This window comes from Pogoniulus pusillus, chromosome 29, assembly GCF_015220805.1.
Source record: "Pogoniulus pusillus isolate bPogPus1 chromosome 29, bPogPus1.pri, whole genome shotgun sequence".
Taxonomy (NCBI): domain Eukaryota; kingdom Metazoa; phylum Chordata; class Aves; order Piciformes; family Lybiidae; genus Pogoniulus; species Pogoniulus pusillus.
Window position 1 is genome coordinate 16,615,113 of NC_087292.1, and position 13,365 is coordinate 16,628,477.

General features: G+C 55.1%; 1 protein-coding gene across 6 annotated transcripts in view; it reads right to left on the reverse strand.

Annotated features, from left to right (window-relative positions):
• The window catches only part of RTEL1 (regulator of telomere elongation helicase 1), a 65,784-nt gene that overhangs the window by 17,307 nt on the left and 35,112 nt on the right, over window positions 1–13,365 (reverse strand). For all 6 annotated transcript variants that reach the window (XM_064167653.1, XM_064167656.1, XM_064167655.1 and 3 more), the window contains exons 19-27: window positions 12,363–12,448; window positions 11,580–11,657; window positions 9,469–9,546; window positions 7,540–7,683; window positions 6,643–6,758; window positions 5,282–5,405; window positions 3,744–3,885; window positions 2,325–2,479; window positions 1,286–1,381 (exon numbers count right to left, since the gene is read on the reverse strand). In XM_064167653.1, coding sequence (XP_064023723.1) covers window positions 1,286–1,381; window positions 2,325–2,479; window positions 3,744–3,885; window positions 5,282–5,405; window positions 6,643–6,758; window positions 7,540–7,683; window positions 9,469–9,546; window positions 11,580–11,657; window positions 12,363–12,448 — 1,019 coding nt within the window. The remainder of the gene's footprint in view (window positions 1–1,285; window positions 1,382–2,324; window positions 2,480–3,743; window positions 3,886–5,281; window positions 5,406–6,642; window positions 6,759–7,539; window positions 7,684–9,468; window positions 9,547–11,579; window positions 11,658–12,362; window positions 12,449–13,365) is intronic.

The window sequence follows — 13,365 nt, forward strand, 5'->3', positions numbered from 1 at the left end:
CTCCTAAGAAGAGCAATGTCATCTACTGCAGCACTTGAGGGCTGGGCTGACTCATCCTGACATCAGAGAGCAGCAGCTGCAAACAGCCTCCTGCGCTGAACCCTGCCCTGCTCCTCACACCTCAGCAGCTCTCACAGCTCCCAGCAGTTTCGCTTGCTGAGTGTCCTGGGGAGCCTGAGGAGGCAGCACCTTGGACAACTACTGCCACACAGCATCACCCACGGGAGTCTCAGCCACCCCTGGTGACTCTTCAGCAGCCACCTCAGAGCCAGGCAGAGTCTGGAGCCGAGGATGCACAAATGCAAACTCAGCACTCAGCAGTGACACACCTGGGGGGGGTCAGGGCATGGCTGCTTACCCAAAACTGGGCACTCAGACCATGCTTGTAGGTCCCACCCCACTGAACTAAAAGGTGGCAAGTGGTCTGCTGAGATGCTTGGAGTGTGGTCAGCAGGGCAAGGCAGGGTCTCCTCCTGCTCCGCTGCCCTGGCGAGGCCACAGCTGGAGGATCGTGCCCAGGTCTGGGCTGCCCAGGTCAGCAGGGACAGGGATATACTGGGGAGCATCCAAGAGAGGCTGTGAGGATGCTGAAGGGTCTGGAACCTCTGTCTGATGAGGAATGGCTGCATCCTGAGGCTGTTTAATCTGGGAAAGAGCAGCCTGAGAGGGGATCTTATTGATGGTTATACATCTCTGATGGGTGGGGGGCAAGAAGGGGCCTGGCTCTTCACAGTGGTGTCCTGTGACAGGACAAGGGGCAGTGGGCACAAACTGGAAGCCAGGAGGTGCCATGAAGAGAAACCTCTTTGGTGTGAGGGTGCAGAGCCCTGGAGCAGGCTGCCCAGAGAGGCTGTGGAGTCTCCTGCTCCACACTTCCAAGATCCATCTGGATGCACTTCAGTGTGACTCTGCTTTGGCAAGGGGGTTGGACTCCACCTCCAGAGGTCACTTCCAGCCTCCACCATGCTGGGCTTCTATGAGTAACCACCCACCACAGCTGGCCAAGGGGAGATGATGTGACCAGGAGGTGGGCAATGCCAGCCCTCCCTGGGCATGAGCTCGGTTGGAGCTGTGCCTGTTTGGGTTCCCAGGGTCTCGATTTGGGGAGCAGCAGGGCAGGAAATACACTTCAGATGTGTACTGATGCAGTATTTGGAGGGGAAAACCCAGTCCATAATTAGCATAATCGATTTGGCCTCATTGTTCTGTGGGTCTGGAGATTTGCAATTCAAATGAAGGCAGCTGAGAGATCAGAGGAGAGGCAGAGGCAAGAGAAGACACATACTGCGTTGCTGACAAGCTTGATCTTCCTCCTTCCTCCTCTCTGCTCATCTGTTAACCTCTTCTCATACTGAAGGGACAGTGTGGACAGACCTCGTGCCTGGGCAGATGGAAAGAGAGTTGAAGATCACATTCTGGGCTCCACAACCTCCCTGGACAAGCTGTGCCAATGTCTTCCCCCACCTTCACTGCCAAGAATTTCTTCCTCATCTCCAGAAATGAGAGATGTGGAGGTCAGAGCTGTGTACATGGCATCCTGGGCTGGCTCAGGAGCAGTGTGGGCAGCAGGACAAGGGAGGTTCTTCTGCCCCTGTGCTCAGCACTGCTCAGGCCACCCCTGCAGTGCTGTGTCCAGTTTTGGGCTCCTCAGTTCAAGAGAGATGTTGAGGTGCTGGAAGGTGCCCAGAGAAGGGCAACAAAGCTGGTGAAAGCCTGGAACACAAACCCTGTGAGGAGAGGCTGAGAGAGCTGGGGGGGTGCAGCCTGCAGCAGAGGAGGCTCAGGGCAGAGCTCATTGCTGCCTGCAGCTGCCTGCAGGGAGGCTGTAGCCAGGTGGGGCTGGACTCTGCTGCCAGGCAGCCAGCAACAGAACAAGGGGACACAGCCTCAAGCTGTGCCAGGGCAGGTTCAGGCTGGATGTGAGGAGGAAGCTGTTAGGAGAGAGAGTGATTGGCATTGGAATGGGCTGCCCAGGGAGGTGGTGGAGTGGCTGTGGCTGGAGGGGTTGAAGCCAAGCCTGGCTGGGGCACTTAGTGCCATGGTCTGGTTGGTTGGGCAGGGCTGGCTGCTAGGCTGGCCAGGCTGAACTGATCACATTGGGTGATTCTGTGCTCCACAACCTCCCTGGAGGTGTTCAAGGCCAGGCTGAATGAGGCCTTGAGCATCCTGGGCTGGTGGGAGGTGTACCCTGCCCTTGGCAGGAGGTTGGAACTGGCTGAGCTTGAAGGTCCCTTCCAACCCATTCTATGAATCCCCCAACCTCATTTTGCTTTAGAGACTGCAATTGTCACTGAGGAGCTGCAGCTGTTTCCTTGCACCATTACCTCCTCCTCTCCTGGCAAGTCATCTTCTTCCTCTGCATCCTCACTGCTCCTCTCATTGTGCTCCAAGGCATCCAAGAGCCCAAGGCACTTCCTTCTAGGTGAGTTGAGTTCCTCTTCATACTCCAGGCACAAGCTGGATGCTTCATCTCCATTTACTGGCATCAAAGCAGAAGGCAGAAGACAAATTAAACATTTCCACAACTCTTTCTGGCATTTTCTTTGCCTCAAAACCTTTCAACCACCCAAAGCTGCATTATTTTGCCTGAGAAAGGAGATGGCTTTGGTTAGTCACTGCTTAAAATGCTCAAGAATTTGTTGCCACAACCTGGTGGACTTCTCAGACCTTCCCAGCAGTGATTTTTAGACCTCAACATGGCTTTGGGTCAATGGACAGAAACTGCCTGCAGCAGTTGTCTCTGTTTAAGCAGTTCAGGTTGATGCAGTTCCCCTAAAACTGAACTCCTCTTTTTAAGAGATTCTGGTAGGGAATTAGGACTGATTCTAGGACTCTGCCTGCAGAACAAAGGGGACAGCAAGGCTGGACTGGATGATCTGCACTTTGGCCACAACAGCCCCAAGCAGCACTACAGGCTGGGGCCAGAGTGGCTGAGAGCAGGCAGGCAGAGAGGGCCCTGGGGGTGCTGGCAGAGAGGAGCTGAAGAGGAGGCAGCAGTGCCCAGGTGAGCAGCAGAGCCAATGGCATCCTGGGCTGGCTCAGGAGCAGTGTGGGCAGCAGGACAAGGGAGGTTCTTCTGCCCCTGTGCTCAGCACTGCTCAGGCCACCCCTGGAGTGCTGTGTCCAGTTCTGGGCTCCTCCATTGCAGAGAGATGCTGAGGTGCTGGAAGGTGTTTGGAGAAGGGCAGCAAGGCTGGGGAGGGGCCTGGAGCACAGCCCTGTGAGGAGAGGCTGAGGGAGCTGGGGGGGTGCAGCCTGCAGCAGAGGAGGCTCAGGGCAGAGCTCATTGCTGCGGGCAGCTGCCTGCAGGGAGGCTGTAGCCAGGTGGGGTTGGGCTCTGCTGCCAGGCAGCCAGCACCAGAAGGGGACACAGCCTGAAGCTGTGCCAGGGCAGGTCTAGGCTGGATGCGAGGAGGAAGTTCCTGGCAGAGAGAGTGATTGGCATTGGAATGGGCTGCCCAGGGAGGTGGTGGAGTGGTCGTGGCTGGAGGTGTTGAAGCCAAGCCTGGCTGGGGCACTTAGTGCCATGGTCTGGTTGGTTGGGCAGGGCTGGGTGCTAGGTTGGGCTGTTGGAGTTTGGAGCTCTCTGCCAGCCTGGCTGATTCTGTGATCCCCTCTCAGCTGAGTTTTACAACAGCCTCTGAGCTCTCCCCTGCCACTCTCCCCTTCCTGCCTTTAATCTCTTGCTTCTCTTTTTTAGGCTCTGCTTAAAAGCCAGCCCAGCATCTGCCCTGAGGCCTCACCTTTCCTTTTCCTCTTCAAACTGGGCACGTGGTCATCCAAGTTTTTGGCTTTCCTGAGGGAGAGGATCTGCTCAGGTGACAGAGATGCTGCTGTGCTGCTTTCACCCAGGCAACGAGAGGAGGGGGGCAGGGGTGGAGGCATCTGCAAGGAGGTTACAACAGTAAGCAAAAGCTGCTCTTCCCACTCCACTGCCTCTGCAACCAGAAATCCCAGCCACAACCCAAAGACATCTCCTTTTACCCCCAGTAAAAGCCCTGACAGCAAGGCTGAGCTGCCTTCTGGGTGGATGTGCTTTGCACAAGAGGATCAAACCACCAGGAGGGGACACCAAGAGCAGGAGGGCAGTGAGCAGGGGAACTGTGGAAGAGGGAAAGGGGCATGGCCCTGCTATAGAATCACAGAGTGGGTTAGGCTGGAGGGGAGCTCAAAGCTCCATAGGCAGGGACATCTCCCACTAGAACAGGCTGCTCAAGGCCTCATCCAACCTGGTCCTGAACACCCCCAGGGAGGCAGGAAAGCTTTCTGCTGCTGCCATCAGCTGCAGCATTTGCAGAGCAGCCACTGAGAGCTGTGTTTATTTAGGAGGAAGAGGAAGTTGTTTCTGTGATCTAAGTGAATGAGCTGTCCCACATGACAGCACATCCTGGCCCAGCCATGAGGCACAGCTCCTTTCCTGTAAAGCCTCCAGTAGCCAGAAGTGACAAAGTGCCTTGGTCAGCCTCTCACCTAGCTCAAATACAGTCACTTCCCAACACCAGCCAAGGAAATCCCCAAACCAACCCCAATGCAACAGAAGTTGGAGAGCTGGGGAGAGAGGAAGCTCAATGGGGACAAGTGGAGGAATGGCAACAACTCCCTGCAGCAGCCCAGGTGAGGGAGGACCTCCTGGGAAGCAGCTTAAGCTGGGAGTGCTGCTGGGATAGTTTCCCAGGAGCCAGCAATGTGCTCTCAGGGCCAAGCAGGCCAATGGGCTCCTGAGGTGCATGAATAAGAGTGTGGGCAGCAGGGTGAGGGAGGTTCTCCTTCCCCTCTACCCTGTCTTAGCTAAGACCACAACCAGAGTCCTGAGTTCAGCTTTGGGCTCTCCTCAGTGCAAGAGGGGCAGGAAACTACTGCAGAGAGTTCAGCAGAGGCTACAAAGCTGCTGAGGGGCCTGGAGCAGCTCTGTGAGGAGCAAAGGCTGAGAGCCTGCAGAAGAACAGCCCCAGAGGGGAGCTAAGCAATGCTCAGCAAGAGCTGAAGAAGCTGTAGGGGGCAAGAGGATGGGGTCAGGCTCTTGTCAGTGGTGCCAAGGGGCAGTGGGCACAAACTGCAAGCCAGGAGGTTCCCTGAGGAGAAACTTGCTTGGTGTGAGGGTGCAGAGCCCTGGAGCAGGCTGCCCAGAGAGGCTGTGGAGTCTCCTTGTGTGCAGAGCGTCCCAGCCCAGCTGGGCATTGTGCTGCTGGGCAAGCTGCTGGGGGTGCCCTGCTCTGGCAGGGGGTGGCCTGGCTGATCTCTAGCTCCCAGCATGCTAAGGTTCTGCCAGCTCCTCACTTACAGTCTCCTGAGCCAGGCGGAAGAAGGAGGAGACACTTCTGACCACATGCCCGAAGTTGCCATAGACGTTCACGTAGGGCCGGACCCAGGAGGGGAGTTTGCCTCTGACAGAGCCAGCAGTGAACCTGGGGAGCATTGGAGAAGTGCAGAGTTAGTTACTGAGTTGGCCTAAGTGAATCCCACAAACATTAAACCAGAGGGCAAACGAGGGAGGGAGGAGCAGTAAAACAACAAGGGGCTGAAGCAGTGGAGGAAGCAGAGGGTTCGATGGCTTTGCTCAGGGCAGAAAGAGCTTTGCTGATGCCATCAACCACAGCAGCAGCCAGGGCCTGTCCTTCATCCTCCACACCTCAAACACTGCAGCAGTAACAGGAGAACTGAACTTTGAGGTGCTCAGGCCCCATTCAAGCCTAAGCACTGAAGGCTGCCACTTAAACTTGGTGCCTATTAGCATGGAATCCCAGAATCGTTCTGCCTGGAAAAGACCCTGGAAGACCATCAGATCCAGCTGCTGACTCAGCACTGCCAGGGCACCACCAAGCCACAGCCCTCAGCACCACATCTTAAAGTCTTGTAAACCTCCCCAGGGATGGGGACTCCCCCAGAGAGCTGGGGATGGTTAGCTTGAGGAAGAGGAGGCTGAGGGGAGACCTCACTGCTGTCTACAACTACCTGAAGGGACATTGTGGAGAGGCTGTTGCTGGGCTCTGCTCACAAGTAATTGGAGACAGAAGAAGGGGGAATGGCCTCAAGCTGAGGCTGGGTAAGTTTAGATTGAACATTAGGAAAGAGTTCTTCACAGAGAGTGGTCAGGGACTGGAATGAGCTACAACTACCTGAGGGGTGGTTGTGGCCAGGAGGAGGTTGCTCTCTTCTCTCAGGTGGCCAGCACCAGAACAAGAGGACACAGCCTCAGGCTGCACCAGGGGAGATTTAGGCTCGAGATGAGGAGAAAGTTCTTCCCTGAGAGAGTCATTGGACACTGGAATGGGCTGCCCGGGGAGGTGGTGGAGTCGCCGTCCCTGGAGCTGTTCAAGGCAGGACTGGACGTGGCACTTGGTGCCATGGTCTGGCCTTGAGCTCTGTGGTAAAGGGTTGGACTTGATGATCTATGAGGTCTCTTCCAACCTTGGTGATACTGTGAGCTGCCCAGGGAGGTGCTGGAGCCACCCAGCCTGGCTGTGTGTAAGGGTGGTCTGGACGTGCTGCTTAGGGACATGGTCTAAGGTGACTCTCGTAGAGTAGGGCTCTAGGTTGGACTTGGGGGATCCTGAGGGGCTTTGCCAACCTGCATGTTTCTGTGATTCTGTGATCTCTGGAGGTCTCTTCTAAGCCCTACCAGCTGTGCTGCTGTGGTCTCACCTGTGGTCACAGAGGAAGATGGCCCCATAGTCCTGGCGGTGCCTGATGACCCTGCCGATGGCCTGGTTGACAGCGCGGGAAGCTTGCTGGTTGTACCACTCCCGGCCAGACAAATACTGCAGCAGGAGGAGGAAGGGGGAAGAGTTAACACTGCTGAGCAGCTACAATGTCCTCTGTGTGCTGGGCAGTCATTGCTTCCCCCAAACAAACAAGAACAGCCAGCAAGATCTACCAGGGAGCCTGGGTGAGGGAGGAAGAGGCTTACCGGGAGGTCAAAGGAGGTTTGCTCCCTCCCAGCTACTCTGTCCTAGCTAAGGCCACAGCCAGAGTCCTCAGTCCAGTTTTGGGCTGCCCAGCTCCAGAGAGACAGAGAACTACTGGAGGAGTTCAGCAGAGGCTGCAGAGCTGCTGAGGGGCCTGGAGCAGCTCTGTGAGGAGCAAAGGCTGAGAGCCTGCAGAGGAGCAGCCCCAGAGGGGAGCTAAGCAATGCTCAGCAAGAGCTAAAGAAGCTGTGGGGGGCAAGAGGCTGGGGCCAGGCTCTTGTCAAGGGTGCCCTGTGCCAGGCCAAGGGGCAGTGGGCACAAACTGGAAGCCAGGAGGTTCCCTGAGGAGAAACTGCTTTGATGTGAGGGTGCAGAGCCCTGGAGCAGGCTGCCCAGAGAGGCTGTGGAGTCTCTCTGACCAGAGAGCTTCCAAGCCCAGCTGGGCAGCGTGCTGCTGGGCAAGCTGCTGGGGGTGCCCTGCTCTGGCTGATTACCAGAGTTCCCTTCCAGCCCTCAGCATGCTGGCATTCTGGGATCTCTATATGCCAAGGAAAACCAACTACAGGTAGCCAAGAGGCAGAAGCAACAACAGGAACCTGCAGACAGCCAAGAGCAAAAAGCTGCTCAGCACTACCTGTGCACCTGCAGCACTCCTCCTCATTTCATCCAGGAACTGCATCTTCAGCACAACTCTGGGCTCCATCCGAGGAGGGAAGGGCAGCCCAGTGATGATGACTCCTCGTCCACTGATGTCTGCGAAGTCCAAGCCCTCACTGGCCTGAGGAGAGAAAGGTTTCCACCATCGGCAGGCTTTCAAGTGACACTTGAGAGCATTTCAGCAGCTGCTGGTCTGCTTTATCTCGCTGAAATCAAATCCCCAGCCGAGCCCAGCTGGGAGAGATGCTATCTGTAGTTGTAATTAGTTTTTCTGCCTTCATTACCAGCACTTTAAACTCAGCTTTTCCCCTCAGGGGGCCCTGGATAAAGCAATCCCCAACCAACACTACTAATGCAGATGGTCTGGCTAAGAACAACTGCATTCAGAAGACATCTGAAACATCAGTGACTACCTCTGATCAATCCTTCCACACCCTCCCTCGTTAATTAAGAGCTAAGAGGGACATACCCAAACCTTCTCTGCCACTAAAGCACAGAATCATTTCAAAGGAACACTGGAAAGTTAGCAGCAGTCTGCTAGAAGAGAGCTAAAGACCTTTGGACAAGAGACCTCTTCTCAAACCCCTCCAGTTCTGCAGCCAGGACAAAGGCAAAAGCTCCTCCTTCACCCTCATGTTACTGCAGAGAATGATCTCTCCACACTGCTGCTGGAAGGCCAAAGCTGATGGAGCTGAGACTCCCACCCCAAAACTGCTCAGATCTTTGCCTCCCTCATCCAGCAGCTGCTTTGGAGGCTGAGAGCCAAGGGTCAGAAGCAGCTGGATCTGCTCTTGGTGTGCCATAAGCAAGCAGTCACACAACAACAAGGGGCAGCTCTAAGAGCAGTTCAGGATTTTGCAAGTATTTCCACTGCTCCCCATAAATCAGTTTGTTAGCACTGGTGAAAGGGAAATGAGAGGCCAGCAGATGTGTGCAGAAAGTCTGAAGCTAGTGCAGATGTTTTCCAGCTGCACAGTATTTATGGCTGTCAGCAGGGTTGTTCTGACAAGATTCATACCAAATGCTGCCTGCAGCTCTCCTCCAGAGCTGCTCTCATGCCAGGGGGATGAGTGAGCAGCCAACAGGAGACAGAAACTCATCAGCCCTAGGGAGCCTGATCTAGTTAGAGGTGTCCTGCAAGGGTCACTTTTGAGAGTCCTTTCCGACCTGATGCAATCTGTGAACTCCAAGAGGTTTGCCTTTAAAGCCAAGAATGAGAGTCATAGAATCAGCCAGGCTGGAAGAGAGCTCCAAGCTCAGCCAGCCCAACCTAGCACCCAGCCCTGCCCAACCAACCAGACCATGGCACTAAGTGCCCCAGCCAGGATTGGCTTCAACACCTCCAGGCACAGCCACTCCACCACCTCCCTGGGCAGCCTATTCCAATGCCAATCACTCTCTGCCAACAACTTCCTCCTAACATACAGCCTAGACCTGCCCTGGCACAGCTTCAGGCTGTGTCCCCTTCTTCTGGTGCTGGTGCCTGGCAGCAGAGCCCAACCCCACCTAGCTACAGCCTCCCTGCAGGCAGCTGCAGACAGCAATGAGCTCTGCCCTGAGCCTCCTCTGCTGCAGGCTGCACCCCCCCAGCTCCCTCAGCCTCTCCTCACAGGGCTGTGCTCCAGGCCCCTCCCCAGCCTTGCTGCCCTGCTCCAAACACCTTCCAACACCTCAACATCTCTCTGCAATGGTGGAGCCCAGAACTGGACACAGCAATCAAGGCACACAGAAACCTAACAGAACTCTGAAGAAGCCCTTCAGGCTCTCCTGCTTCTCTTGGAGGTTGTTTCTCCTCCATATAATTCCAGTCAAACAAGAGAAGTGGACTGAAATCCAGCATGGCTGAAATCCCACCATGAGTTCCACAATGGGATCTCAGGTGTTAAAGAACCAACTCTGCTCTTACCTTCCCTCGACAGACTGCCAAGAAAGTAGCTCCAGTGGACTTAGGGCAGACAACTTTATCATAGTAAGCATCCATCACCTGAAAGATGAAGTGGTTAAAGCAGGAGTGGTATCATCATTAGGCACAGGCTTAAGCAGAAAGTTCAATCTGACCTTCTACACTGAGGTCTACAATGTGATTTTTTTGCCTCAGTATCATTTTCTTGGCCTTTACTAACAGCAAATGTGGGAAGGTACTTGCTGAGCAAACCCCTTGAATGGTTTGGGTTAGAAGACAGCTTAAAGACCATCCAGCTCCAACCCCCTGCCATGGGCAGAGACACTTTCCACTAGACCAGGCTGCTCAAAGCCTTCTGGGGTTGGAGAAGTGTGTGAAAAGCCTCTGCTTAAGCAGATGGATGGGCACAGCTGTGCTGGGAGATGCTCAGGGTTTGGCACAAAGGGCAGTTCTAAGCTAGTCCTGTGGCATGAAGAGACATCAAACATCTTTTCCAGCAGAGGACCTTGAGGCAGGACTGCAGAAGAAGACACAGGATCAGATCAGCCTGGAGAAGGCTGCACTGCTTTGCTGGACACTGCCCTCCAGCCTGTCATGGTCTGGGTGTTAAGGAGCTGTGCAGTGTCCTCTTGTTTACTTACAGCCACTGCTTGCTGCTCAGAGCAAACAACAGCCTGGACTGACTTCACTGCTTTGCTTCTGTTACTCAAGGATCAGCAAAAACAGCAGAGTGCAGCTTCTGCCTTCTCACCAGGAGTATCTGACCTGACCCTTTGGTGCTCAACCAGATGTGTTCTGGATTTCACAGTGGTGGTGGCTCAAAGATTTCTCTGCAGTGGAAGTACTTTGAAGCTTGTAGTGGTGAGTGAGAAGAGGAGAAAGGCTGCCCTGGGCAGATGCTAAGCAGACAGCTTTTTGAAAGCTCAGGTCATGGAATCACAGAATGGGTTTAGTTGAGAGGGACCTCCAAAGCTCATCCAGCCCAACACTGCACTCAGCAGGGACATCCTCCCCTACAGCAGCTTCCTCACAGCCTGCTCCAGCCTCACCTGCAACAGCTCCAGCCAGGAGGCCTCAGCTCCCTCCCTGGGCAACCTGCTGCAGTGCTCCAGCAGCCTCCTGCTGCACAACTTCTTCCTCACCTCCACTCTCAAGCTGCTCTGCTCTCATTCCAAACCACTGCCCTCAGCCTGTCCCTGCAGCCCTTTGCCAGCAGTCACTCTGCAGCCTGCTTGTAGCCCCTGCAGGTCCTGGCAGGCTGCTCTGAGCTCTGCCTGCAGCCTTCTCTCCTGCAGGCTGCACACCCCCAGCTCCCTCAGCCTGGCTTCACAGCAGAAGTGCTCCAGCCCCTGCTCCAACAGCTCCTTGTCCAGAATGTCTCTGCCAGACCTTAAGTGGAGCTGCTGGGAGCTGGTTGTGGCTGCAGGTCCTGTTTGATCTGCTCAGGGCACTACTGACACACTCAGAGCCCTGACACTTGATACCTTTCAGACCTCCAGTTCTGGACTGTCACCAGTAGTGGTTAAGGTCTCCTTGGAGCCTTTTTCAGCCTGATCTGACCTTGTGTCTTCTTCTGAAGACCTCCTTCAAGGCCCTCTGCTGGAAAACATGTTTGATGCTTCACTTTTACCCTCCCTGGAACTAAGCTGGGGGAGCTCCACTTTTACCCTCCCAGGAGCTAAGCTGGGGGAGCTCCACTTTTACCCTCCCTGGAGCTAAGCTGGGGGAGCTCCACTTTTACCCTCCCTGGAGCTAAGCTGGGGGAGCTCCACTTTTACCCTCCCAGGAGCTAAGCTGGGGGAGCTCCACTTTTACCCTCCCTGGAGCTAAGCTGGGGGAGCTCCACTTTTACCCTCCCTGGAGCTAAGCTGGGGGAGCTCCACTTTTACCCTCCCAGAAACCTGGCAGGGGCTGGGGGGAGCTTCACTTCTGGAATAAAAATGAAGCACTCAAATTTTAGCCTGGGAAAAAGATGAAGTGTGGAGGCTTCACTTTAATCCTAGGATGAAATGTAGGTGATTGCCATTTATCCTAGCATAAAATGTGGCTGTTCCACACTCTAACACATCACAGAAGAGGCATTTGAACAGAAACAGGCAATGCAAACACTCAACCTCTGCAAAGCTTCCTTTGTTCCTGGGCTCCACAAACATGGGCTTCACTTCTTCTATTCTTTTAGCAAGATCATGCTCCTGTTCCAACACATAAAGAAGGGGTCAGAAAGGGCCACCTGAAGGCAAGAACCCACCCAGTGGTGCCCACAAGAAGGAAAATGTTCCAGAGGGATCCCCAGAGCCCCACAGACCCTGAGTGGTCACCACACACTTCCCCAGCAGTTAGTTCCTGAGGAGGAGCTGGAAGCAGGCAGATGCAGTCCAACCAAGACTGCCAGTGCCTGCTTGCAGCTGAGCCATGATGCAGAGAGATCCATTCCTTTCCTTCCCAGCTTGCAAACTCCCCACAGCCACCTCCTTGAGTCCCCCTCTGCAGTGACAGCTCCATCCCAGTGCTCACTTGTAAGGAGGAGGATGTAAAGCAGAAGTGCTCAGCCAAGTCCCAGCAGGAGCACTCAGGGGATGAGCAGGCACAAAGTGACCCAGCAACAGCTACTAAAAAGAAATGCTCAGCTTGGGACATCTTTTTCCCTCCCTAAGGATTAAAACACTTTGCCCAACTACAATTTGGAGGCTCAATAAAGAGAAGTTTGGTGAAACTCAGTGATTGCTGGGACCAGGTGAGAGGAGAGATGAAGATTCTTTTGGGTTAGAGCTTCACAAAGCTGCACTTTGGTGCGCTGTGATCAAGGGAACAGAAGCCTGAGCTGGGTCTTTACTTATTAACAGAAGCAATGTTAATGAGCATGGTCAGATGGCAAAGTTAGAGAGTGCTTAACATACTCTCCAATATTCCAGGCTCTTATCCATGACAGGATAGGATGGGAAGAAGACCAGCATCCCGTGGGGCACGACTCGCACCAGGTTACCTGCAACGAGAGAGCAAAGGCAGCTGAGGGTGGGCTGCAAGGATGGGGCACACAGGCTGCAGAGGAGGCACAGCAGCATGGGAAGCTTCAAACACAGAATGGTGTGGGCTGGAAGGAACCTCCAAAGGTCACCCAGTGCCATCCCCCCTGCAGCCAGCAGGGACATCCTCCCCTACAGCAGCTTGCTCACAGACTCCTCCAGCCTCACCTGGAGCAGCTCCAGCCATGGGGCCTCAGCTCCCTCCCTGGGCAACCTGCTGCAGTGCTCCAGCAGCCTCCTGCTGCACAACTTCTTCCTCACCTCCACTCTCAAGCTGCTCTGCTCTCATTCCAAACCACTGCCCTCAGCCTGTCCCTGCAGCCCTTTGGGAGCAGTCCCTCTGCAGCCTGCTTGTAGCCCCTGCAGGTCCTGGCAGGCTGCTCTGAGCTCTGCCTGGAGCCTTCTCTCCTGCAGGCTGCACACCCCCAGCTCCCTCAGCCTGGCCTCACAGCAGAGCTGCTCCAGCCCCCGAGCATTTTTGCTGCCTCTTCTGCACCCTTTCCACCAGGTCCATGTCCTTCCTGTGCTGAGGGCTCCAGAGCTGGCCCCAGCCCTGCAGGTGAGGTCTCAGCAGAGCAGAGGAGCAGGATCTCCTCTCTCCAGCTCTGCCCACACTGCTTTGGATGCAGCCCAGGCTGCCCTTGGCCTCCTGGGCTGTCAGTGCCCATTGCTCCCTCCTGCCCAGTTTCTCAGCCACCAGCACCCCCAAGTCCTTCTCTGCAGGGTTGCTCTCAACCTCAGCTCCCCCAGCCTGGATTGGCATCCAGGACTGCACCAATGCCTGCCACATGTTCAGCAAGATCTCTTCTAAGATCATTTTCTCCAGTCTAAACCTTCTAAACAGTGGCCAAGGATCCACCAGACTGCACCTGGCAGT